Source organism: Diceros bicornis, chromosome 2, assembly GCF_020826845.1.
Source record: "Diceros bicornis minor isolate mBicDic1 chromosome 2, mDicBic1.mat.cur, whole genome shotgun sequence".
Taxonomy (NCBI): domain Eukaryota; kingdom Metazoa; phylum Chordata; class Mammalia; order Perissodactyla; family Rhinocerotidae; genus Diceros; species Diceros bicornis.
The window spans coordinates 92290632-92318471 of record NC_080741.1 but is presented as its reverse complement, the minus strand read 5'-3'; the positions used below and the strand labels follow the sequence as shown (position 1 = coordinate 92318471).

General features: G+C 52.6%; 1 protein-coding gene across 1 annotated transcript; it reads right to left on the bottom strand.

Moving 5' to 3' along the window:
* On the bottom strand, positions 1 to 23206 carry MCM2 (minichromosome maintenance complex component 2). Its single transcript, XM_058566851.1, has 16 exons — positions 23114 to 23206; positions 21865 to 22097; positions 17152 to 17327; positions 16755 to 17015; positions 15514 to 15733; positions 15003 to 15210; positions 12877 to 13011; positions 12357 to 12548; positions 5913 to 6006; positions 4886 to 5136; positions 4617 to 4743; positions 3893 to 4005; positions 2715 to 2963; positions 1739 to 1921; positions 1331 to 1486; positions 1 to 879 (listed from the first exon to the last, which is right to left on the bottom strand). Exons 1-16 carry the CDS (start codon positions 23117 to 23119, stop codon positions 769 to 771), a joined length of 2715 nt encoding a protein of 904 aa, XP_058422834.1. The 5' UTR covers positions 23120 to 23206; the 3' UTR covers positions 1 to 768.
* Between the last annotated feature and the right edge of the window lie 4634 nt (positions 23207 to 27840).

Sequence of the window (27840 nt, the reverse complement as noted above, 5' to 3'; positions counted from 1 at the left end):
TTAGTATTTAGATTTTATTTTATTAAAAATTAACCACAGAAACAAAAATTAAATGTACAAACAATGAGGATGGGGAAATGGCTAGGTAGGAGAAAACAGATCAACATGGCAATGGTGATGGACAGTCCTGGCTAGGGGACAGTCCCTATTACCATACTGTTACCACACCAACCCCTCCAACCCCTCCCACCCGGGGGAAGCCAAGCCTGCTGCGCCACGACGAAGGGCAAAGGGGCTGTGCTGACAACTGTGTGCTCTTCTGTCCACAGAGTGGAGAAAACCTGCAGGACAGAGTTCAGAAAAACACTAAAAATAACTCCAACTTGCTCTTTGGCCAATGTGACAGAAGCTGCCAGGTCACGGAACCCATGACAAGAGGGCTACAGTGTTCATAACACCCTGTTGTGCTCAGTCACCTAAAACAGACCGCAGGCATCCTGAACACAAGTGACTCTAATCCAAGGAACTGAGTGGAGGCAGACCTCCTGGAGGTGGTGGGCTGTTGGGCAGTTGAAAAAGAAACCCTGGCAAAGCATGCCCACCCCCAGCAGTGACAGAAGCAGAAAGTGGAACCAAAGAAATAAACACCATCATTCCCAGCCACAGCCTGAGCCCAGGAGACTGGAGAAAGTCAGACAGTGCAGCTGCAAGCCCCGGCCCACCACACTTTGGGTCCCTCAGGGGTTTGGTTTTGTGTCCGTGAAGCAGAGTGGAGTGAGCACTGGGTCTGACTTCCCAGCCAGCATCTCAGAGCGCTACTGTGGATGCTCAGAACTGCTGCAGGATCATCTTCCGTTTCAGGTCATGGCTGAACTTGTTCATCCTAAAGAGCTCACTGTCATAAAAAGCGGAGAGGCTGTGGATGTTGATCTGACGAGCCTAAGAGGAAGAAACATCAAGTGAACCGTGAGAAGGAGCTCCAGCACACCCACACTGCACCTTGTAAGGCCTCTTCATGCAGGCAGGGTGAGTCACATCTCCATTACATGGGAAACAGCAAACGGTCAGAGGCTGACTCAGGAAGGGTCTGGAGCTAAACACAGGGCTTGACATCCTGGCTCCGCCCACTGCCCGTGAACTTGCACAAGCTCCTTGGTTGTCCTGTGCCTGTCTCCCCTGCAGGATGGATGAAAACAACAGGACTACCTCGTTCGCTGCTATTAAGATTCAGGTGCACGGAACGGGGCTGAGCACGTTATAAACACCCAATAAGTGGCTCTCATCCAAGGCCCATCCACTTAATGACAGAACAAGTACTTTTTCCCCTCAAAGATGACTGACGGCCCCCCAGGAAGCGAACCCCACCCTCCCCTCCCATCCATGCCCATACCTTGTCCACCAAGTCCTTCTCAGGCACTTCAATAGTGTCCTGCTGGGCCCCAAAGCGGTTGCGTTGATATGTCACCTGCTCTGCCACTAACTGCTTCAGTATAAAGAGCAACAGCTCATTGTTATCACGGCGGAATGAAAGGTAGCGGGCGAAAGTCTGTGTGAGAGAAGAGCCAAGGTCAACACCGCTCCCTACCAGGCCTGTCAGAGTGACTACAGGATGACCAGTTGACCAGTCCCCACTCTTGCCATGCTCCCTTCAGCACCCGATCAAGGAGCCACTGCAGCCAGGGAGGACGGCAGAGCCCGGGGTCCGGCCCGAGCCTCGAGATGCCCATCTGTGGCCTTCTGTGCTGAGCTGGCCCTTCAGGCCGTGCTCCAACGGGCCCCACACCCCGCTCACACCCACCTTCCGCATGCTGCGCATGATGCTGAACTTCTGCGTGTCGATGAAGCTCTCCAGCATCACACGGATGGCCATGTTGACGTCGTCCTCCATCACGTAGTCCCGCAAGTGGATGCGCGCGTGGGCCTCTGCCATGCGGATCATGGACTCGATGTGCCGCACCGTGATGGGGATGCTGCCTGTTGCCTGGGGAAAAGGACAGTGTCAGGTCTTCTCAGGCAGAAGAGAGGCAAGGAAAATGGAGACGCAGCACTGCTGGCGGCCCGTACCCAGAGGGCTCATCTAACAGTCCTGTGGCAGAAGTGCTCCCCAGAGCCACCAGGTGAACGCACACTTTCGCTTCCTTCTCGAAGTGTGACGGTGCCGGGTGGATGCCGAATGCTTATGCTTGCCACTATTATGCCTGCACATTCTGCTCCAACCAGCTCACTCGTATGCACCCGAGTCCGTTATATCTGTGGCCAGCTGTACTTGTTACTGTCATGTACTAAGTACTGCACAGTCCAGTGCAACATAACTGAGAAAATAAAGCTGTTTTTATGAAAACTAAGTTGAATGCTCTCAAAAGACTTGATAAAGTTAAAAGGTAAAAGAAAAGAAACTGCTGTCTTGATTAGTTGGGAGAGATGGACCAATCTACGAGAATTCTGCATTTCAATTGTTTGCAAACTGCCTTTAAATTCTTGCTCTGCTATGAAAGAACTGAAACTAGTTCACACCACATGTTCATCTGGGTGAGATTCATGCAAAGTCAACATGGAACTTAATCAGTGGCCAAAAATGAAAAGATCCTGGCCCTATACTAAGATAGACAAATGCATGCACATTTAAGTTCCCTCTAAAACAAAATGGTTAAGGTATGTAAAGTTTCATGTTTTTAAGGCCTTGCTGTGCTCGCACTTTCTGAATTAACTGACCACACAGATGCTTCCCTCTCTGCGCCCCGCCTCGCCCTCCTGGCTCCAGCCTGGGCCCTCACCATGGACTCTTTCCTCAGGTCACTGTACATCTTGGCCACCTTGTCCTGGTCCATCTGGTTGAGCTTTGGGTGGACCTTCTCCTTAGCGTAGATGATGTACTTCTTCAGGACCTCCTGGGGCAGGGGCTCCACACCGTATGTGTTGGGCATGGCGGGCTCCAGGGTGCCGCTGCCCAGCCCCTCCTCCTCCTTGTTGCTGGGGTGGTGTCTGACGTGGCTGCCGACCACAAAGCGGGCCAGCATCTCATCCTAAGACGAGACGGGAGAGGGCAGGCAGCAGGGTGAGTCTGGTGAGCTGGCCAGAGTAAGTCAGCACACTGGAAGAAGGGAAAGCTGTGAGTGCTATGAGAACGACGTTGTCTCAACAACACGCACCCTGTGCCTGCCATGTGCCAGGAGACAGCAGCAACCCTGACAACCCTCACAGGGCTCTCTCCCAGCAAGGGGAGGGGAGATGCACAGGTGTTACAAAGAAACGTGGAAAGTAACATACGCTAAGAAGAAAAACACGGCAGTGGGGTCGAGGGCCCAAGGCTCCTCCAGCTGAGGCTGCCAGAACACCTCAGACACGCGACAATCAGGAGTGCAGCGTTCCAGAAAGAGAAAGAGTGAGACTCAAGACCGAGGCCTGGCATCTGAGAGAGAGAGAGAGGGTGGCGTGGATGAAGTGAAGGGAGCGAGGAGATGGGCACAGAACAGATCTCACAGGGCTGGCAGCCATGGCAGCAACGGTGGATCTTCTGCTGGTTACAGTGGAAAGCTGCCAGCAGGTTTTTAAGGTGAGGCACGATCTGACTCATGCTTTCGAGGTGGTCTGGCTTCTAACTGGAGAAGGTCTAAATGGGCGAGAGTGGAAGCCAGGAGACCAATCTGACCCACAGTACCTCGGGGCAGAGCAAGAGAAGCTGGGTCTCGGGTTGTAGCAGAGAAGCGGCAAGAAGCGGGTGGACTCAGGACCTGCTGGCAGAGTGTGGATTATGTTGGGTGGGTGGGTGGCTGGGGAGGGGCCAGTGAAGGAAAGAGAAATCAAGGATGACTTCTGGACACGAGAACTAGAGTGGAAACCACACCATGGTGCATGCGGAGCCCCGTTCCCTGTGCCTGGCACACCACAGGCCTGAGCTCACTCGAGGTCCCCGGGACTTACTGTACAGAACCCAGGACATGGGGCTGTGTACCTGGACTGGGTCCACTGTGTCCCTCACCACACATAGGACATCAAAGCGAGAAATGATGGGCTCCGTGAGGTCCACGTTTTCTGAGAAGGTCAGCGAGGGGTCGTAGCGGCCTCCTGTGAGACAAAGGCACCTCGCAGTCAGGGCCCACACTCCCCCAGATCCTCTCTTCTTCTTAACCATAGAAAGTGCATTCCAACCCCAAGTTGCTTTAGTGACAGAAGGGGAAGAACACTTTGGAAGAGAACTCAGAAGACGGAGACTCAGAGCCCGCTGTCTGTCAGGCATGCCGGACAAGACAAGAGCTTTCCTCCGAGCAGCTGCCTGAAGCAGCCGTGAGACAGAAGGGCTGGACTGTCGCCCAGCGAGGGAAAACACGAACGGGATGGGCGAGCGCCTGGGCTCTCTAAGCACTTGCTGCGGGACCAACACTGACGCTGCCTTAGACAGTGCACAGATTCTTCTCCCCTGTCTCCGAGAAGAGCTGCCAAGGGTGGTTCTGAGGACACGGCTCAACAAAACCCAGGTGTCCCGAGTCCCACTTCCACCCCTCTCTCTGGCAGGAAATGCAAAAGAGAGGAGTGCTTTCTGTTGCTCGACTCTTTCCTCATCTGCGCCTGGCGAGGGGCACCATGGCTCCTGATTCCCGAAGGTAGTGTCCATCTCTCTGGGTCTGTCTCCCTTTGGCAGGCCCCGAGCCCCCTGCTGGCCATCGCGCCTGATGTACCTATGGGGTTGGCTGCGGCGATGACGGTGCAGCGGGCCTGCAGGGAGGTGACGATGCCGGCTTTTGAGATAGAGATGCTCTGCTGCTCCATGGCCTCATGGATGCTCGTTCTATCCTGGTCGTTCATCTGCAAGAGATTCAAATGCTTGACTCTGCCCCTACCACTGTCTTAGAATGAGGCCCCAACGCTCCCCATGACCACTTGCTCCCCCACTGAGGGCTAAGCCTACACACCCGGAATCCCATCACTATGCGGCCCATGGACCCACCTTGTCAAATTCATCGATGAGACACACCCCTCGGTCAGCCAGAACCAGGGCTCCAGCCTCTAAGGTCCATTCCCTGCTGACGGGGTGCCGCTGGACATACGCTGTGAGGCCCACAGCTGACGCCCCCTGGCCAGTGGTGAAGATGGCTCGGCTAGACACTTTCTCAATATATTTGAGGAACTGGGACTTGGCTGTGCCAGGGTCTCCACACAAGAGCACGTTGATGTCGCCTCGCACCTTGTGCTTGCCACCTGGAGGAGACAGGGATGGGAGCAGAGGGAGTGGGACAAGAGGGAGGCAAGGGGTACAGGGCGCAGCTGGATTATCCCCAATTTCCTCTGATTATGAACGGCAAAAAAATATTCTTTCTAGGAAGGGATGTAACACCCTAGGATCAGCTATCCCACTTCTGAACACCGAACCCAGAGATATACAAGGAAGAGTGTATAAAGATGTTCTTTGTAAATGTAAAAAACTAGGAACAATGTACATGTTCTCCAACTAGAAGGAAAGCCAGATACACTCTGCCATATGGACCCTGATACAGTGACTTAAAGAATGGACTTGTTCTGTATGCACCAATACAAAAAGATGCCCAAGACGTACTGATGAGTGAGAAAAAGCAGGCTGGCTATTTTATGCGTGGTCACTTACACACAGGTACAGGAAGCCCTGCGTTTTCTGTACAAGTACACGTGTAAGTCTATGGGAACGTCCACAGTCTGCTCCTCTACCCACCACCGTGGTCAGAGGGGTAACCTACAGGGAGTTGACTAGGAGTAGAAAGGGTGGTCACTGGTGACTTTACCCTTTCTGTGACTACGAACGACTTTAGAAGAGGATGTAATATGAATATATAGTCATATATTCTTTTTATAGTTAAAACTGCCTAAGAGGCCACAGCCGTGGGCTATACTCTCCCTATGATGACCAAGCCACACATGGTCTGGCCATGTGTTCACATGTTCTTTCTCCCCAGGTGTCTGGACTTTAAAAGCAGAGTCCCACCTTGTCTGGGGCTGCTCACCTGGGTTTTTGGGCTCCCCTCCAAACAGAGCCAGTGCCAGGCCTCTCTTGATGTCTTCGTGCCCATAGATGGAAGGAGCAATACTGGCAAAGATCTGAAAGAAGGCAGAAGAGCCAATGGGAACAGGACCCTCCGCTCTCGAGTCTGGGCCAACCTGACCACACACAGCAGGTCACCCACGTGCTCCCAACTCAGGGACCCGGGACATCTCCAGCCCCACAGCACCCACTCCACGGCTGCCACAGTTCTACCAGGCCCCACATCAAGCCCTGCCCTCTGACTCTGGGCCATGTAATTAGTTGGCTCTTCCTGAGAATCACAGAACTTTAGAGCTTAACAGAACCTTGGTCCTACCCCTTTATTTTGTCCTATTTCGAAGGACTACCTCAAGGTTGCAGACCAACAGCAGAAAGGAGACAAAACGCAGGCATGGGAGACAGGGCAGTGTGTGAGGAGAGGGTGGGCTTTGACAACACAGATGCAGGAAGGCCCCTCACACTGGCTCTGTGGCCTTGAGCCTTAGTTTCCTCAAATGGAAAAGAAAGATAACACCACCCACTTCAGGAGTATGTGAGGTCTAAGTGAGGTGTTTACACAAGCCCGGCTCCTGGCCCAGCTGTGATAAATATGATAAACACGGACAGCCTGGGAGATGTGTCCACCAGGAGGTCATTTCAACCGCTGAGTCATTGAAACATTTCTCCATTTCTGTGTGTGTGAGTGAGAGGGAGAATCTCTCAAAATCTGGACGAATTTTAAACATAAAACCAGAGACATGAAAGAAATGTCCTGCTGGCAGGAAGCAGCTCCCCCTACCTGCGGCGGGCAGGTGCACTTTTACTGTTCTCAACCTCTCTGCCCTCTGTGCGGAAGGGCTCTGTAGAAGCACTGCACCCACACACTTCCCTCCTTACAGGTCAGGCCGAGGCGGCTCGGATAGCACCAGGCCACCGGGGTAAGGGGGCACCGAAGCAGGAAAATTGGGGCTGAGAGTGGTGAAGGAGACCCACCCGAATGCGGCTTGATCCGCTGTCCTGTCTGCACCACCAGCTGGGGGCAGAGTTGCTCCCTCTGGGTTCCCTGCGAGCATGTAGATGGGAGAAATCTAATTCTTACACCTGGGGCCAGGGCCGCGGGTCAGCAGTTATCCTGGGCATGGCCACTCTCCACAGCCGCCAGAGGGCAGTGTGACCAGCAGGTGCTTCTGGAAATGATCCCAGTACCAAGGGCATGGTGCCATTATTTTATGTAATACGTTAGGAGTGGAGGTCACTTTCCACAACATCACACCTTTGCTGATTCTTTCCTTGGCCCTAAAATTTACTGCAAAGCCCACACAAGGAGAGGCAGTACAGCACTGAACAGCTAACAGTGGTCCCAGCCCAGAGCACCTGAGTCTGACGTCTCTAAACACTATTTCCCACTGAAAGGAAATAATAGTTCCCACGGGGCTTTTTGAAGAAATAGCCAATTCCAGGTCTGGGGCAGGAAATGTGCAAGAGGAGCTTGCAATACCTTACACTAGAAAGCAAGAAAGCTATCGGAGGACGGGTCAAGTCAAGAAGACTCAGGAGCCAACGTGAATAGCTTCACACTGGCAAAAAAAAATGGGGCACCAAGCACCACCCGGATGGGAACTGCGGTGCTGAAACCTCAAGAATGTCTAAGTCCATTAACTGTAACGATATTCAGTGGTCACCTTGGAAGGTGAACCATTCATTACTTTGAAAACTGGTAAATAAAGGAAAATAAGCAGCATTATCCCTCTTCTCCTAGAGGAGCTCTACCTAGAGGTGGTCAAATAGTTAACGAAGAGAAGTTTATCTATATAGAAGCATTCCAGCAAATAAAAGAAGGATTTGGAATTAGAAGATCGTCATTTGGCAACCCCAATGAACGAATGGATTCAACTAAAGATCATCAATGGCGGCTCACATCACAGAGACAACCCGACGTGATGTACCTCCTGGTCGAAGTGCACCTCTGAGGAGTCTGTGTGACCCCCACCCAAAAAGAAAAAAAAAATCAAAGTGGAGTCTGATTAAGCCTCTGTATCTGAATGCCAATTTACAGAAAACAGGTAACAAAGGAATATACTCAACAAGGACATAACTGGCAACATCTAGACTGTGGGAAACTCAACAGGACAGTTTGTTCCACAAAAAATTCCAAGAAAAAAAGAAGAGATGCTCAGGAGACCTAAAGATTACAAGGCTTAAGAGACAGAACAACGAATCACAATGCGTGGACCTTATCTGGATACTGACTCCAAGAAACTGCTTAAAAAAATAAGATGATCAGGGAAATGCGCACACAAACCCAATAACTCATATTAAGGAACTGCGAATTATCTTAAGAGTGGCAGGGGCCAGCCCCGTGGCTTAGCAGTTAAGTGTGCGCGCTCCGCTACAGGCGGCCCGGGTTGGGATCCTGGGCGCACACCGACGCACCGCTTCTCTAGACGCACCGCTTCTCTGGCCATGCTGAGGCCGCATCCCACATACAGCAACTAGAAGGATGTGCAGCTATGACATACAACTATCTACTGGGGCTTTGGGGAGAAAAAGGAGGAGGATTGGCAATAGATGTGAGCTCAGGGCCAGTCTTCCTCAGCAAAAAGAGGAGGATTGGCAAGGATGTTAGCTCAGGGCTGATCTTCCTCACAAAAAAAAAAAAAAAGAAAAAAGAGTGGCAGCGGTACTGTAGTCAGGTTTAGTACAAAGGGAGCCTTGCAGACATACACACTGATATAGGCACAGGCGACGTGCTGTGTCTGGAATGTGCTTCAACATAGCTGAGGGGCAGTGGGTGCGAGCACAAAGGAAACTAGACTGGCCCCGGCTCGGCGACTGGAAGCCGGGGAAGGGTCTACAGGGCTCATCACGCCATTCCACGGGGATGTCTGAAAGTTTCTGTCATGACAAGTTTTAAAACACGAGCCAGAACTTGTGCTAGGGTGCCCCACGGATTCACAGCAACCAAATAAACTCACAAATGCATCCTCCCAACTGTGCTAACTGTGAGGAGAGGGAGCAGAGTGCAGTCCCTGGGAGCAGGGACTCTGGAGCCAGACAGCCTTGGGTGGGAATCCTGGCCCTGCCACTTACCAGTGACATACATGGGCATCTTACTTAACCCCTTGTGCCTCAGGTTACTCATCAATAAAATGGGCACAGATGACACTGACAGCGTAGGGTTGTTCTTATCTGCAAATTGCCTAGACAGTGCCTAGCGGATACTAAGTCCTCAGTACATGGAACGATTCTTTTATTAAACTCTATCTGTGTTGGGAAACAACCCTCTGTGGGCCTCCCACCCTCCTCTACATCTTGTGGGCGTGCAGGACGGCCAGTCCCCGACCTCTTCACCCAAACTGTTTCTCAGGGCTGTTTCTGTAGCGAGCACCCTTACAGGATGAGGTAATGTCTCCCTAGGACCAAACGCAGCAGGCCTGCTTCCCCCAGCTATGCAAGGCAGCTTCCCAGGCTCAGTCCCGCCCCCCTGCAAATGAACCGCTGTGTCCAGGAGGGCGTCCAGGCAGGCCACCCCGTGGGACTGGAGGGCAAGGGAGCAACCACGTGATGCCTGCGGTGCTCACTGCACCCTGTAACTGAGCCAGTTACTCCGCTTGTAATAGCCAACGTAATGTCTGGTAGGAAGGGTACCCCCCAGACCATGACCCGGGGCTCCCATGAATTATCTCACTCACCCTCATAATCGGAAGCTCAGGCTCTAATTCTCTATGTGCACTTGCCCCAGAGCCCCTCAGAACGCCCACCTATAGCACGGGACAAGCCCCCACCCACATGGCTACTGTGAGCAGGGGCGATGCGTGGGAAACATCTAACGGATGGGCTCCTCCGCCCAGTTTCTGTAGAAAGACTCTAACTTCTGTAACAACTGTGATGATAACAGCCGGCTGCTGCGCACTCCACATGAGCTCAGGTATGGAACCTTCGTGACAGCCCTACAAGCAGACACTATTGTCACTTCATCCTTACAGATGGGCAGTTCATCTGATCATCCTAGGGATTTAGGCCCAAATTCAAACCAGAAGTCTGGCTTCAGACTGCATGAGTCTCCTGTTCTTGAAAATCTAAGTGTTAGGCATGACATTTATCCCTTGCCTATTTCACCCTGTCGGCGGCGGGCCCACACAATCAAACGTCCACAGAAAGCAAGCAGGGTCACAAACTCGAGTTAGTGAGGCTGGAGAGAAGACAGCAGTGGGTGGACAGACAAGCCGCAGGGAGCGCACCCCGCCTGCAGGGGCAGCTGCCACTCAGCCTCAGTCAGGTGTTGCTGCAGACACACAGACCACTGATGGATACCTGGGTTGTCAAAAACCCGGGAATCCAGATTTTTATGTGAAATCTCCTGATCCCTAAAGGATGATAACTAATTCAAAAAGAAAAAAGAAAAATCAGAACCACATACCAACTGAACAAAAGCTGTCAGTAGGCTGGGTGTGGCCAGGGGCCACCAGTTTGCTTACCTCTGCTTACATGGTTCAAAGGAGCCCGATCCTTTTTGATCTTGCCCGTCATCCCTTCAATTTGTCCCCAAAATTGCTGAGCGTGCCTTCTACGTCTCTGTGCAAGTCACTGGTAAAGATATCCACCGCAGCAGGAGACTAAAGAGGTGAGGCTGGTACAGATCACCCCTGCCTGTTACTGCCCAGTCTTCCTTTCCCCACGGGGCTCAGAAAGGCATCATGCAGAGATGTCATCCTCTCCAGACAGATGACCTCTAGAGCCTTCTAAAGGACTTCACTTTAGAAGTCATCCTCTCCAACCCAAATGGGTCATCGCGTAAGCGTGCAGGAATAGAACTGAAATTGAGCATCAAGACCATGCTATTGGCACGTCTGCCTGGGGAAGTCAGCTAGGTGGACAAGAAGGGAGAAGGGCTCTCAAGGCAGACAAAAATACAGGTATCAAGGCTCGGGGGTGTGGCAGAGCCTTCCACGCCTGGGCAACTACAAGTCTGGGGCAGAAGGCACACACAGGGCAGCCTCGTCCAACTCCTTGTTTACAGTCCAGGCATGTCGTGTCCACTACACTCCAGGTTTCCCAGTCTCCTCAATCGACAGTGGGAGATCAGGGGCTAAAAACCGCAGTGGGAGAAAGAGGGCACTAGGAAAGAGCTCTGGAAGGACTCTCCTCCTTCAGCACGCCAGGTGCACGTGCAGACAAGCTGACGCGTGCAGAGGACACGGGCAAGGCCAAGTCCACTGAGAGACTGGCTCAAACACTCCGCTGATTCTGAAACTGCGTCCATCATATTAGCACTGATTTTCCTCTGGGAGTGCTAAGCATAGAAGAGTGGGGAAGCAAAGAATCATTGGTCACAGCTTTTCCCCCGTGTTACTGGTTTCATGAAAAGATCCTGTTTCTTTCTTATTATCAGGAAACCCAATAAAATATGAGCCCCCTGAGGGCAAGGACTGTGTTAGACTTCCCCCAGGATTCTAGAACGTGGCCCTAGAAGGTATTCAAGGACTGAGTGTGCACTGGCAGAACTCAAGTTCTCGTCCTCCCAAGGCTGGGGACACACCCTCCTCCCCAGTGGGTACCCCAGATCCCGGGAGAACAAGAAAGGTGGCAAGACCGAGGTGACAGAAGTGAGCACATTAGACTTGGCCCTGCCCACAGGGAGTTCACAGACTGCAAAGGGAAGGATCCCATTCCCTAAACCAGCCAACTGGAACCTGAACTGATTCACCTGAACTGAGGGCCTTGCTCATCAGAACCAGAAGAGCAGAGGCCAAAGAGACAGCTACACTGCTCTGCATTAAAAACCAAACAGGAAGTGGAGAGCTGAGGAAGAAAAAGAACAGAAGGAGGAGAACCACGAGCTTGGGAAGGACACCGAGCAACCTAGGGGTTGGGTGGCACCTGACAGTAGAAATGGCAGAGGGCTTTCATGAATAGAAATTTAACATTCTAGTTGTGACTATATGTCTGCAATGCCAACCCCATCTCCCCAGCCTTCAGTAAAAATGTCTACATAAAAATGCCACAGTGGTGTGGCGTTCCCCCTGGAGAAATGACTCCTGGTAGGAGACGGACACCAGGGGACACTCACAAGAAACGACTTCCTCCTACTGCTCGGCCTCCATTTCGGTTTGGAGCCTGGGCTTGATGTGATCTGATGACTCCTCACCACAGCCCTGTCCTAACTGGGTGCGGACACAGGCTCAGAGAGGGAGATCCCTGACACCCACGCTTATGCTCTTTCCCTGGAGCACGGGGCCCTGCATCAAGGCAAGTTTACTGAGCTGAAGCAGGGAACTAACACAATAAGAAAGGAGCACAGTTTCCACGACAGAGGAATCAAGACCGAGGTTCCAGGGGCAGCCTGGAGAAGGCAAGGCCTGGCAGCAAGCCCTGGATGCCCACAGGCCTCACAGAGCGCAGAAGCCCTGCCCGCACTTGCACCTGCCTTCTCCCCAATCTGCTGGTCCTTGGAGAGGCTGATGATCGTCTTCACATCTTCGTCGGTCAGTTCCCCCACGGCAACCTTGTTGTCCTTCTTGGCCACGTGGTTGGCTAAGATGACAGTGGCAAAGATGGGGAAGCCATTGGCAGTATTGAGGGAGCCATCGTAGTTGTTGTGGTAGATGCCAGTCAGCTCCTGGGGAGAGGGGACAGACCACGTGGTCAGAAGGGGCAGCCCTGGGGGTAGAAGTGGGGGCTGGGTCCACCTCCACACTGACTTCACCCAATTTCTTCTCCTCCAAGTCCTCCACGCCACAGACACTAAATGAGAAACTCAGCAAAACTACTCTGAGCCCCAGCACTCCAAGTGGCCAACCCACTACAGGAGAAAAAGCTCTTCACCCAGTGACTCAAGACCCATCTCAGCCGACCCCCTGCTACCTTCAACCCTCTCCCCACCAGAAATGGCCACACTCATTTCCTCAGCAGCTTGGCTCCCTCCCGGCCCGCTGCTGGCCACTCACGATCTCATCTCCTGGCTTGCAGCTGTCCACCAGATCAGCGAGGAGGATGGCGTCCTTGGAGCGGGGCAGCCGGCCGGCCGCCACTTTCCCGGGACTCTCCTGAATGCGGATGCGCTGGTAGTTCTGATAGACGGTCTGTGAGATGAACAGAAGGTCACAGGGGCCCATCCCTGCATGGCAGAGACTTCTCACTCCTCCAGCACTGACTTATTATGCCACCTGACCTTGACTTCGGCCCCATGAGGAGGGAGGGCAGGCAGTATTATTGTTCCCGTCTACTAACTAGAAAATGGAGAGTCAATGACAGCAGGAGTGAGTCCACCGTGACCAGCACATCAGCAGATGGTCCCTGCTCCTACCACCACCCCTCTGGAGGCCTTCCTACTGCTAGACAGCTGGATAGCTGAGCCCTTGTGTGTCTGGACGCCGGAGTCAGGCTGCCTAGGTTCAAATCCTAGCTCTGTGGCTTAAGCTATGTGATCCTGGGCAAGTGACTTCCCCTCTCTGTACCTTCTCTGCAGAGTGGGGACGCTAATACTGCAACTGCAATCTTACAGGAGGATTAAATCAAGTCATACACACACAGCATTTAAACCAATGCCCTACAAACAGCGAAGCACAGGAAGTGTGGGCTCTTGCTGTCAACTATCGGGTGCCAGCATCGTGCCGTGCAATTTAATGTCCGTTATCTCACTTACCGTCTAGAAAAGAGACCACATAAATCAGCAGTTAAAAGCGTGCACTCTGGGTCAAATGCCTTCGTTTTAATCCTTTGGGCTACTTTCGGGCTCGGTGACCAGAGAGTTTCTTCACTGGCAAAATGGGGTCAGTAATAGTACCTGCTTTAGGGGGTGTGATGAAGACTAACATATGACCCATCACCGGGCCCCTGGCGAGTACTCCAGGAACGTCAGCTATAACTGCTAACCCTCGCCCAGTTCTTCCTGCCTCAGGGTCCCTAGAAGCAGAGCCTGAGCCTGCTCCTCTCCTCCCAGGCAAGAACCTCTGGTGCAGGTGCAGTCTGTGAAGGGGGGACGCTAGACAAGGAGGGAGACTCTGCGCAAAGGCACGGGCTCAGCAACGTCCCGCCTGCAGCTGTCCCTCCCCGTGGCAAGACGCACTTGAACTTTTAAAGAGGTCCGTCTTTGGCCATGGGCTGCCACAAGTGTGGCCTCTCACATGCGCTCTGCTGCTGGCGGCCCGGGTTCGCATCCCGGGCGCGCACCAAGGCACCGCTTGTCAGGCCATGCTGTGGCGGCATCCCACATAAAGTGGAGGAAGATGGGCACGGATGTTAGCCCAGGGCCAGTCTTCCTCAGCAAAAAGAGGAGGACTGGCATGGATGTTAGCTCAGGGCCAATCTTCCTCACAAAAAAATAAAAATTAAAAAAAATAAAAATTAAAAAAAAGTGTGGCCTCCCAGCTGCTTCGTGGCAAGGCGGCTCCAGCTAGGCCCCTTCTCAGAAGCACAGAGCAGCGAGAAGTTAGCAGCCAACACACACAGCAGCCAAGAAAGAAAAGGGGGTCTGGGCGTCCACCACAGATACTGTGATGACCCCCACTTTACAGATGAGGTCATTCCAGTACACAGGCACATATGACGAGCCTGAGGTCCAAAAGCCCAGAGGCTTTCGGGAGCGTCTCCTGAATATGGCACAGTGGTGTCTAAGGTGGTCACCTAAGGAAGTGTCTAAGGGGCCCCCAACGAAAGGCCCTCAGAGAGGCAGGTACCAGACACATCAGGAGGAAGTCGCGATGGGACTGCTGGCACCCACGGGAGTGACGGGCTGGAAAGCAGGTGTCCTGCTAAGGGGGCTAGTGGGAAAGAAGGGGGCCCAGTTTTGCCAGATATTCCCATTTTTCAAGAGAAGCCATAAAATTTGATGTTTTAAACAAAATCATCTGATTTTTTAAATACTGGCTTGAATTCCTGAAAACATGGTGTGTGCCAAACGAAACGGGCTGGCCAGAAGACCCCGTTAGCCCCAGGGTGTGGCCAACACACAACTCCGTCATTGGAGTTGCCCAGGCTGGGCTTCCAAACAGCCTGAGAGGTCAGCCCTGTGTATTCGGGACCCTCCAAGACAGGAAGGACAGCCGGCAGCAGGCGCTGTGTGCCCTCTCACCTCTTCCATGTTGACTTCGAAGGGGCCAGCTGACTGGCACTCGGGACAGGAGCCCGGCTTGACCTCCTGGTTCTGGGACTGACAGAAAGGCCCTAGCACGAAGCTACACTTGTTGCAGTTGTACTTGACCATGCTGAGCTGGGGAAGGACACCTGTGCAGCTGGTCACCACCCCGCTGGTGCGGATCAGCTGGTTCAGATGCAGCTGCCTGAGGAGATAAGAGGGCACATTAGAGGCCTGGGGCCCCGACGCTTGACCCATGCCCTCCAGAGAGGCCAGGGCTACACATGAGGGTGTTCCAACACAAGATCCCAAAAATCTGGGGCCTGGCCGCCACCACATCCATCACATGGCAGCCCTGTCAAGCCAGAACTCACGGGCTGAGGGCTCTCCTTGGCTGCAGCCAGCCACCCCACACCACCACCGCCCTGTTAGAGCTCTCTGGAATGAGGCCTGAGCCACGAGGTGCCAAGGACCCAGACGCTTGACTCCCGCCCTGCCCTCAGCTCACCTCAGTGAGCGCAGCTCCTCCACTAGAGGCAGGTGGGAGATGCGCACGTGGATGTGGCTGGCTATGCGGTCGTACTTGGGGTACATGGCCAGCACAACCTCCAGGGCAGCCTCATCGAAGATCTGCAGCAGCTCCGCCGGTGCCTCTGGCAGGAAGTAGGCCAGGACGTGCTCCCTGGCCGCCAGGTCCTCATAGTTCACCACCAGGCTCTCGCGGTTCTCTAGAGGCAGGTGAGGTGGGAAGAGAAACTAAGCATCAGGGGCCAGCCCCGTGGCGTAGCAGTTAAGTGCACATGCTCCGCTGCTGGCGGCCCGGGTTTGGATCCTGGGTGCGCAGTGATGCACCGCTTGTCAGCCGTGCTGTGGCAGCATCCCATATAAAGTAGAGGAAGATGGGCATGGATGTTAGCCCAGGGCCAGTCTTCCTCAGCAAAAAGAGGAGGATTGGCATGGATGTTAGCTCAGGGCTGATCTTCCTCACAAACAAAAAATAAAACAAACAAAAAAAAAGAAACTAAGCATCAAGCCTGGCAGGGGACAAAGGAGGCAATTTCTGTCTCCCTGTTGGAGGAGGAGCCTGCCTATCCAAATCCTTGACTTCAAGCCAGAAAGCCCGGCTCTTGCTTCTAAGTCCAGCAGGCTTTAACCATGCGACTTAGATAAGTGAATACCCTAGGCCTCAACTTCCCAATCGGTGAAATGGGGATGTCACAAAGCAGACAAGGCTGCCAAGAGAGTTAAGTGAAATAGTATTACGCAGAGTGCCTCAGACGGCAGGGCTGCCAACTCCCCACAAGGGGCAAGAAGGAAACCTACGAATAAACTATGTCAAACATAAGACAAAGGGAATCGAGGGGACTGCAGGAAACCAAGATTTGCATGCCCCCTTTAAAATCCTTTCCTGTCAACAGAAATGTGCTGCTACTTTCTGATCAAAGTAGTAATTCAGATTTTTACAAAAAGTCTGCCAAAAGACACTTCTGTGGTCTAGAGGTGCTCCCTGCACAGTCAGCTGGAGCATCCTAGTGCAGACACTCAATACTTTTTGCTTTTGTCTGAAAGACATCTCAGGCTTCACGTCTAGCTCCTGTCTAGCTACAGGCAATTCGCTTGATACTCCCTGCGCCTCACGCTCTGTCAAATGTGCCGTTACAAAGCCAAAACAAACAACCCACAGGAGGATTGTGCAAGGCGGGCGGTGGTGAGCTGAGAGGCGGGGGGGCGGATGTGCAGAGGGCGCACCTTTGCACATGTCACTGATGCGCTCCTTGAAGACGTTGTGGCCATGGCCGTCCACATGGGTGCGCAGGAAGTTCTTGAAGCGGTGGTGGATCTCCAGCCGGGGGCCCGCCATGCTCACCCACTCGCGCACAGAGTGGCCCTTGAGGTCTTCCAGGTTCTCGATGCTCTCGATCATCTCCTCGTCCTCCTCGCCGTCCTCCGTGGCCCGCTCCACCTGGCGGCGCTTCCGGGTGGGGCGCTCCTCATCCTCTTCATCGCTGTCTGGGGGCAAAGCGACACCCTCGAGTGAAGCCTTTCCAGCACCTTCTCTCCGCCTTCCCCAGCACTCCTTCTTCCCAGCTCCCCGAGGCTCCGGAAGCCAGATCAGCCCCTCAAGGGTGCAGACATCTCAACCTACCATACAGGAGCCCACGGCGCATGCGGCCCAGGCCCCGGCCAGCCTCCCGGTCGCGCTGCCGCATGACACGCTCGGCCGCCTCTCTCTGACTGGCTGTCAGCTCCTCTACATCCTCGTCATCCAGGGCCAGTCCCTCGGCCTCGTAGGTGTCCAGCTCTGGGATGGCACGGTAGTCCCTGAGGGAGCCCCCAAATGGACCCTGTTAGTACCCAAAAACACGCACCCAGGAACTGGGCCTGCTCCAGAAGGCTCAGGAGCCCCAGCTCAGGCAGGCCCGCAGTGTCCAGGCCAGAAATACAAAAGCCTCAAAAAGGATCTCCAGTGGATAAACCAAGTGTGGTCTACTCATGCAATAGAATATTAGTCCTCAAAAGGAAAGAGAGTCTGACTCACGCTACAACATGGGTGAACCTCAAGGACACTGTGCTCAGTGACATAAGCTGGTCATAAAAGGACAAATACTGTATGACTCAGTTTGGGAAGATGAAAAGTTCTGGAACTAGATGGTGGTGATGGTCACACAACAACATGAATGTATTTGGTACTACTGAAGTGTGCACTTAAGGTTAAGACGGGAAATTTTATGTTATGTGTATTTTTCCACAATAAAAAAACGGGGGAGGGGATCTCAAGACAGCTTTGAACACCCAACAGGAATTGAAGGAACCACAAAACTGTCAGGCAGAAAGGCCTTCAGAGAGCCAACCCCAGCTCCCTCACAGGGCAGAAACTCTCCCTGCAGCTTCCCCGTCTCAGACAACGCCGCCTCAACCCCCTGAGGTCCTGGGAAGGTCATCCACACATCAGCCACGCTGGCCTCTGTGAAACGCCTGCCCACCAGCTCCACCCTCTAAGCTACTCCGAGACCTTCAAGGACTCATTTTCCACAATGTCATCTAGCAGATAGCTGAAGGGGAATGACGCCTTTTTTTTTTTTTTTTTTGTGAGGAGATCAGCCCTGTGCTAACATCCGCCAATCCTCCTCTTTTTTTGCCGAGGAAGACGGCCCTGGGCTAACATCCGTGCCCATCCTCCTCCACTTTATATGGGACGCCGCCACAGCACGGCTTGCCAAAGCAGTGCGTCGGTGCGAGCCCAGGATCCGAACCAGCGAACCCCGGGCCGCCGCAGCGGAGCGCGCGCACCCAACCGCTTGCGCCACCAGGCCGGCCCCTGGGAATGACGCCTTAACAAGGAACCCACTGAGAGTAAAGCACTCTCCTCCCTGCAATTCTGGGAGGCAGACAAGGCTCTGTCTGACAGACGCAGAAACCAAGGATTAGAGGGGCGATGTGCTTTTTGCCAATGGGTCACTCAGAAGAGCCGGGTGTCGAAATATGGTCCAACCACAAATCATACACTCTTTGCCTGACACCACGCTGCCTCCCCAAGACAATCCTCTGAGTTTGCCCTTTTGTCAGGGTAAGTGGTGATTAAGGGAACTATAGTATTATTATTATTATTTTTTGCAGTGAACTCTGTCAGACTACACTTTCAGAACAAATAATGCTACACTGCTGATGCCAGAAACAGAAACCAAAGCCAGTAAATTTCTGGGCTGATCCAGTTCTGAGTTCTTAAAAGTTCTCAGGGAAAAGGTATCTGACTCTTCAAGAATTTTAAGTCAGATCCAGCAATTCCACTTCTGGGAATGTATGTGAAGGAAATGAAAACATTATGTCAAAAAGACATGTGCACCTCCATGATCATAGCAGCATTCTTCACAACAGCCAAGACATGGAAACAACCTAAGTGTCCATCGGTGGATGAATGGATAAAGAAGCTGTGGATATATATACAATGGAATATTATTCAGCCATGAAAAATAAGGAACTCCTGCCATTTGCTACAACATGAATGGGCCTTGAGGGCATTATGCTAAGTGAAATAAGTCAGACAGAGAAAGACAAGTACTGTATGATCTCAATTATATGTGCAATCTAAAGAACAAAAAACCAAACTCACAGAGAAAGAGATCAGCTTTGTGGTTACCAGAGGCAAGGGTGGGGGAAGGAGGCCCTGGATGAAGGAGGTCAAAAGGTACAAACTTCCAGTTATAAGACAAATTAAGTACTACAAATGTAATGTACAACAGGACGACTATAGTTAGCACTGCTGTGTGTTAGATATGAAAGTTGCTGAGAGGAAATCCCGAGAGTTCTTATCACAAGGAGAAACACATATTTTTCTTTTACTTTTTTTTTGTATTTATATGAAATATGGATGTTAACTAAATGTGGTAATCATGTCACAATATATGTAAGTCAAATCATTATGCTATACACCTTCAACTTATAGAGTGCTGTATGTCAACTACATCTCAATAAAAGTGGGGGAAGAAAAAGAATTTTAAGTCATATGAAATGCCCTCAGCGAAATTCGAATTGGTTTGTTAAAAAAACTGATAAATTTGACTTCATCAAAAGTAAAATTTTTTTTTTTTTGTGAGATCAGCCCTGTGCTAACATCTGCCACTCCTCCTCTTTTTTTTTTTTTTTTTTTTTTTTTGCTGAGGAAGACTCACCCTGGGCTAACATCCGTGCCCATCTTCCTCCACTTTATATGGGACACCGCCACAGCATGGCTTGCCAAGCGGTGCGTCGGTGCGCGCCTGGAATCCGAACCGGCGAACCCGGGGCCACCGCAGAGGTGGAGCGCGTGCACTTAACCGCGTGCGCCACCAGGCCGGCCCCAAAAGTAAAAATTTTTGTGCGTCAAAAAATACACCATTAAAAAAGTAAAAAAGATGAGCCACAAACTGAGGAGAAAATATTTGCAAATCACCTATCTGATAAAGGACTTGTATCCAGAATAAATAAACTCTTACAACTCAATAATAAAAAGTCAAGCAACCCAATTATAAAATGGGCAAAGGATCTGAATAGACATTTCTCCAGAGAAGATATACAAATGGCCAATAAGTATATGAAAAGATGCTCCACATCATTAATCACTAGAGAAATGCAAATCAAAACCCCAGTGAGACACCACCTCATACTCGTTAGGATAACTGTTATCAGAAACTAGAAAACAAGTGTTGGCAAGTATGTGGAGAAATTGGAACCCTCATACACCACTTGTAGGAATGTAAAATGGTGCAGCTGATTTGGAAAACACCCTGGCAGTTCCTCAAAAGATTAAAGAGAATTACCATATGATCCAGCAATTCCACTGCTAGGTACATGTCCATGAGAATTGAAAACATAACGTCCACAGAAAAACTTCATAGCAACATTATTCATAAGAGCCAAAAAGTGCAAAGAAACAAATGTCCACCAACTTATGAATAGATAAAAATGGCGTGTCCATACAATGGAATATTATTCAGCCACAAAAAGGATTGACTGAAGTACTGATAAAAGCTACAACACGGATGGACCTTGAAAACCACACTAAGTAAAAGAAGCCTGTTGCAAAAGGCCACATAGTATCGACTCCATTTGTATGAAATGGCCAGAATCGCAAATCTAAAATGACAGTAGATTATTGGTTGCCTAGGGGCTGGGACAGGAATGGGCATTAACTGTAAACAAGCACAAGAAATCTTACTGGGATGATAAAAATGTCTAAAACTGGATTGTGGTGATGGCTGCACAACTCAGGAAATTTACTAAAAAGCACTGAACTGTATTCTTACAAGGACTGAGTTTTATAATATAGAAATTACAGCTTAATAAAGTTGTTCTTAAAAAAGCCACAGAAACAAAATCCAATTGGGCCCAGCTCGCCCCCAGATACCTCTACCCAGAGGCCCCTGCAAAGAGCCTGTCCTTCTCTGGAGGGAGAAGCAAAGGGGAGTGGAAACAGAGGGCAGCTGGCAGGGGAGGGGCACCCTGCCTGAACAACTCCACAACGCACAACAGGGACCCTGCGTCCAGGGCTGGTTCTTCCAAAAACTCCTCATTCCTTCCACAGTCTGGCATGCACTGCACACCCAGTCTCATCACTTGGGGTGGTGGTGCTTAAGGCAAAGATCCAAATGGTCCAGAGTGCCCCTGAAAGTCCCTCGGATGGCCCTGGACTGTGGGATGGCCTGTAAGTCCTCTCATGCACACCAAGTCTGGAACCCCAAGTCAGAGGACAGAAAGGCCCAAAAGGAGACTCTCCATGAGGCTCCTGGGCATTCCCACAATTCCACTACGAATGTAGCTGCCACATCCTGGTTGTAAACACACGGAAAGGCCGCAGCAGAGAGGTAACCCTGCTCACTTGCAGAGCTGACTCCACTATCTTAGCATTAAGTGTCGATATGTGTTAATATGCATTTGTATGAAACTATCTAACACAGGGCCTGGTACGGATGAGGCACAACAAATGTTTGCTGGACTGAATCTAAATCTTGATTAATCACCCCTCCCCCAACTGTTTCTTTGCAGTTACAGAAAAACACTTGGCTGTCTGCTTCTTGTCCTTCCCGGCTGGTGTCCCTGACGCGCGCCCCTCTCCCCCAGATTAGGGACCCCTTGCACGCATCCCCTGGGGTGCCCTTCTCATGGAGTTAGGGCTTACCCAGGCCTCAGGGTTTAGTGTAAGTTAGACACATCCGTCGCAGCTCCATGAAGCTGTCTCCCCCCAGACCTTGGACCAAGACTCGCTCAAGCGCAAGGAAGCTCTGATCCATCTGCTTCCTCAGCACCCAAAACAAGGTCGCCAGACACACAGCGGGCTCCCTGCAAAACTATCAGCTGAGTGCAGGGCCTTGAGTGAAAATACCTCTCCATGCCATCTCCAATAAGCTCCTCTCCATCCTCTTCCTCTTCCTCCAGGGGCCCGTCTGTGCCTAGTAGCCCCTCCGACTCATCCTCAAAGGGAGGAAGGTCCCGGCCAGGACTGGAGGTCAGGGCATCAGTGCGCCGGGAGCTTCGCCCAGGGCTGGAGGTGAGAGGATCATTGCTTCGCCGACGCCCAGCTGGGCTGGACGCCATGGTGAAGGACTCAGATGATTCCTGCAACAGGAGATGGAGGAGGTGAGGGCTGAGGTAGCTTTCTGTACTGTGGCCCTCCCCACCCGTAAGGCCTCCCTCTCCACAGCCACCCTGTCCGCCAACGCTCCAAACCCGTTCCAGCCTCAAGACTTGCGCTTGCTGTTCCCTCTGCCTGGCAGGCTCTCCTCTGAGCTCTCTGAGCCAATGGCTTCTCCGCACAGGGGGACCAGCCCAAATAACACTTCCTCAAATGCTGTCACTCATATTACCCTGTTTTCTCCATGAGAAATCACTGAGGGTACATCATTTGTCTGTTTACCTGTATATCGTCTATTCCTCCCCTATAAGCATGCATTCTCACCCATTTGAGCACCCCCAGTGTGCCAGGCACTGTGACTGGACACGGGCTACAAAAGCGACCAAAACATAAGAGGTCTGGAACTTACAGAATGGTGGAGCGGACAGATAGTAAACAAGACAAAGGGACAAAAAATGTTACAGTAAGTGCATGAAGACGCAGGACTTGTCTGTCTTGTATACACACAGCGCCGGGCATACAGAGAGCGCCCAACAAGCATGTGCGGAGTGAATCAACGATAATGGCCGGGCGGGCTGGGCTCGGCCTAGGGAGTCCAGCGCTCCCAGGTTGGCGCGGGGGAGGAGGCATCACCAGGCAGACCGAAGCGGTGCGGGGCCCGCTGGTTTTGCAGGCCCCGCACGAGGGGAGTAAAGGAGAGAAATCAGCTCCATATGGAGCCCAGGGACCCGACCTCGTCCGGAGCACCGATCCGGGGCGGCGCGAGGGCGAGAGAACCAAAAGCTCGCAGCCCCCGCACCTTTGTTTCCGGCGCGCGCTCTGCACCGCCTGCCCGCGCCCCAGACCGCGCAGAGGCGCAGGCCGCGGGGACCACCCGCGCCCCCGGCCGGCGCAGACGTGCAGCGTCGCAGGGACCACCCGCCGGCCCCCACGCCCACGCCCCACCCGCGCCCCCCGCATGGCAGACACGCAGGCCCGCAGGGACCACCGGCGCGCTCACCGCCATCGCAGCGCCCCGAACCTCTCTGCTTCTCCAGCAACTACCAGTTTTCGCGCGAAAATTGGCCCACGTGACCCGGCCGAGCCCGGGAAGAGTCTGACGGAATACGGCGTCATGACGTCGGTGTCCCTTTGCGTCAAGCCGGCGCGCAGAGGGCGGGCCGGAGGGGGCTCCGCCCACGCCACCCCGCGGTCTCGCCCACGCTGCCCGAGGCGCACCCCCACGTGCTGGACGGCGGGCGGCCTGTGCTCTGCGCTGCCCTGACCAGGAAAGGTGTGGGAGTGGAAGCTGCGGGTTGGGGCAGCGAGGACCAGTCCCACCTGCTGTTTGCGTGACCTTGGTCACGGTATGGTTGTTTTTCAGACGAGGCAACGGAGGCTGAGAGTCTTGTTTTTTGAGGTCGTCTTACTGTGTCATGAGCGGACAGCCCCTTTCCACTTCCCTAAAAGCTCTCAGGCTGGACGCTTGGAGCACCAAAACGCTCTGAGATTGTAGGAGGCCACATGTGGTGTTCTACTAAATTGTCTTCACCGAGGGGAGCAGAGATGCAGGGAGGATGCCAGATAGAAAGAACGTCGTCTGGAGTTCTGGTTAAAGAGCGTGTGATGCTCAGGAAGGGGCAAGGCTTGAGATCAGAGAGCCCAGGTCGCTTCAGATCTCCAAGTCTTTCTGGGGAGTTTTAGCTTTATCCTGAGGGCAGTGGAGAGGTGCAGAAAGGTTTTAAGCAGGGTGAGAGGAGAGCCAGTGTGGGCTTTAGGAGAATTCCTCAGGCTGCCCCCGGTGGAGGTGGAGGCGGATTGCTGCGGGTCTTCCTAGTTACAGGCAGCTTGGGCTAGGGTGGGTTGCTCGGTGAGCAGGGCAGGGCTGGATCTCCGCCCTCTTCGCCTGGTGCTTTTGTGCGATGAACAGGCATCTCTGGATAGACCCTGGGATAGGGGGAGGAGTGATGTTGAGGACTGGAAATATCCGAGAGATATTTAGGAGATATAGTCTATTGGCCTTGGGGATGGAGGACATTAAAAGGGAGGCAACCAGGAGAACAGCAGGATTCTGGTTCAGGAGTCTAGGCAGACGATGGCACTACCTCTCAGATGAGGAAGGCAAGAGGAAGACAAGAAAGTTTGGGGGGAAAGAGGGTGAGTTTGTTTCTGGCTGTGTTGAATGTGGCCCCTGAGTAGAGATGTCCAAGAGGCCAGAGATATCCTGGATGTTCAGGTCTGGGGCTCGAGAGGAAGCTTGGGCTGCAGCCGCCACTGGGGAGTGGCTGGCTAATCCAGAGAGCGAGTTCAGTGAGAAGAGAAGGCCTAGGCCTAGGACCCGGAAAACCCCAACAGTTAAGCAGCACCAACAAAGGATGCTGGGCAGGAGCTGGGATGCTGGGAGCTGCTGAGGGAGAAGCCAGAGCAGAGATTGTGGGTGGGGTTGTATTAATTATCCATTGTCGCCTAGCAAATTATCCTGCAATCTAGCAGTTTCAAACAGTTACCATGTATTCTCTCCATGTCTGTGGGTCCAGGATCCAGGCCTGGTTCAGGTGGGCGCCTCTGCCTCACTGTCTCGCACAGTGCTGCACTCAAGGTGCTGGCCCGGGCTGCAGGCCCATTTGAAGGCTCAGCTCAAGGAGGACCTGCTTCCAAGCTCCCTCATGGGGTGGGATTCAGTTCCCCCCAGGCTGCTGGACAAGGACCGTTTCACACTGGCTCTTGGGTGGGGGTCTCCTCAGTTCCTTGTTATGTGGGCCTCGCCATAGCGCAGCTCACAACATGGCAGCTGGCTTTGCTCAGAGGAAGTGAATGAGGGTGAGAGAGGCCATACAAGCCGGAAGCCATGGGCCAGAAGTGACATCCCCTCACTTTTACCATCTTCTGTTTGTTAGAAGCAAGTCGCTAGGGCTAGCCCACATCAAGGGCGGGGGTTCATTGGGGGCCATCTCAGAGGCTGCCCACCAGGGTAGATGGGGTCAGCAGGTGACAAGCTGCCAAGAAGTCAAGTTTGGTAAGGACTAGGGGCCATTGGTGTCTCTGGCTGTGCGGGATTGGTGTCGGACACCACGTTGGAGTGTGTTGAGGAGTAGGGTGCAGGGAGTGAGAAGGTGACTGTGGACAAATCTGTGGAGAAGCTGAGCTGTGGGAGGTGGGGCAGTGACTGGGGAGGGATGCAGGGCTGGGGAAGGACTGTTTTTGAGATGACATACCTGGGCATGTTTAAATGCGAATGGGAGGGAGGCTAGGAGAAATGGTAAGGTGGAAGAGGGTGGGGTGCAGCCTCTCTTATGGCCCCCAATGATCCCTGCCCTCTGGTATTCACACCTTTTTATAATCTCCTTCCCATTGTACCAGAGTTGGTCTGTGTGACCAATAGCATCCGACAGAAGTGATTAGATATCACTTCAGATTAAGTGATTAGGTGATTCACCAGATCACTCACTCTGAGGGAAGCCAGCTGCCATGTCCTGAGGACACACAACCAGCCCTGTGACAGGCCCACGGAGTGAGGAAGCCAGGACCCCAGCCAATAGCCGTGTTGGACCCACTCTGGGTGCACATCACCCTGGGGATTTTTCTCACATCAGTAGGCATCCAGCACTGAACATCATCAAGGATAAGTCTGCTTCCCAACTTCTGCTTCCACCATCCGCAGCCTGTGGCTTTCATCCCTGAGGTCTCCACACGGCTGCTTCCCCTCCAGGCCTTGCCTCTGACCCACAGAATGAGCCAGCTCATCTCTGAGCAAGCTCAGCCTCCCCCTCCTTTGTCAGCTGTCTGAGGGACCTGCCAGTCAGCCATAGGTGTGAATGAGGGAGAGGCACTAGTGTGACAGTGGTAGATGACGTGGATCTGCCATGGATCGCTTACCGTCATGCTATGGCTGGCTGCTGGGCCCACATGAATTTACAAGTGGGCCTGATAGAACCCAGTTCATGAGGGGCAGCTCTGGCCTCCTGGTCACTTGATGCTCCCTAGTCATCTCTGCCAGGGTCCAGTAGCCTGGTGGAGTTGTTCTTTGGATTTGTGTGTAGTTTGCTGTAGAAGGCCTGGCCTCGCTCTAGAACCCTGGGGAGCGACATTGTGGTTTTCCCAGGAGGGCTTGCCCTGACTTTTACACAGCATCTTTTCCTCCCACCATTAGAGGGCTTCTCATATCATAGGGTTTGAGGGGCCTGTGGCCTCTGGGACAGCCTTTCCTGCTGTGAGCCTCACTCAAAGCTGGAAGCCTTTTATGTCACCCAGAGATGTATGGGTCAGAGCAGCATTTCCAGGTGTGGAATATGCTGCCTCTAGAACCCAAAGAGTGGATTCTGGCGTTGTGCTTCCTTTCTTGTGATGGGGTGTGCAAGATGCAGTCATTTGTCCTTTACTTTGGAGAGGATGTCCTGCTATGCCCCAGACCACTAGACCCCTACAAACTTCACCGATGTGCCAAGCCCCCAAATCTTCATAGAGTTCATCTTCCACCCTTTGGAGCATGTATGTCTCATCAAGGTCTTCATTTGCTTGTTCCTTCTTGTACGTCCGGCAAGGTTAGCAGGATGTCATCAATATAATAAACCGATGCACTGTTCTGCAGAACGTTCAGATGGCCAGGGCCCTTCAGACTATGTATACTGTGACAGAGGGTGAGAGAGTGACCGTAGGCCTGGGGCAAGACCATAAATGTAAACTGCTGTCCCTCCCTGTGAATGATAGGGGTGGCATCCTGATAGGGACAGTCATCGCAGGCGGCCCACTGCTACCTGAGCCACGTTGATCTGTGCTAGCAGTGACAGCAGCACAGCAGCTGCCATTGGGCTACTACTTGGTTGGGTTTGCAGCAACCTACTCCTATTCTCTGTATGTTTTAAAGGCCAGACTGATGAATTAAATAGGGATACGGTGGGGTCTACCTCCCCATATGCTTTAGGTCTTCGAGGGAGGCCCTGATCTCTGCTGTTTTCCCTGGTATGTGATATTGTTTTTTATTTACTATCTTGGCTGAGGCAGGTGGGGGGAGAGGACATTTCAGGGGCTTTTACTTGACTTTCACCTCTGTGAAAACTCTCATCGCCCAGACAAAGGAACCAGTGTTGGCATTCTGCCGCCTACTGACTATGTCCATCCAGTGACCTATTCCACCTTCCTGGCTGCTCCTTTGACCTCGATGGTTGCATGACGATTGTACCCACTTTGCTTCTCACGGCTGAGCACTGCCATCTCATCTCTATTACTTTGGGATCCCCAGTTCTGTAGCAGCATCTCCTGCCGTCAGCCATGGCCTAGAGAGGATGGCCACCCCGAGCCTGGTGTAGGGCAAAGAACAGAACTTGTGTTTATTAAACTACCATTCATTGAACTTGGCTGATGCCACACTCTGTCCTGTGTGTAAGGGATACTGCAGTGAATAAGTCACTGCCCTGCCTTGAAGGGGAGGGGTGAAGTAGATACCCTCAGTTATTCTACAAATGAAATCCCACAGAAGGCTACATGTGGGCCCCAAAACTCAGAGTAGAAAATGCAGAATTGTGCATTGCAATAGTAATAGCCAACTTTTTCCCCCCTAGGAAGTCTGTACTGTCTCAAAAAACATGAAAATAAAGATGAAGGGTGATCACTCAGCCTGGTCACAGATTCTGCATTTCTCCTCCTCCTCAGCACATGGTAGGAGGGAAGTGTCCTGTCCCTGGAGGTTAGGAGTGGCCTGTGATGGGGCCGGCCCTGTGGCGTAGCAGTTAAGTGTGCATACTCCGCTGC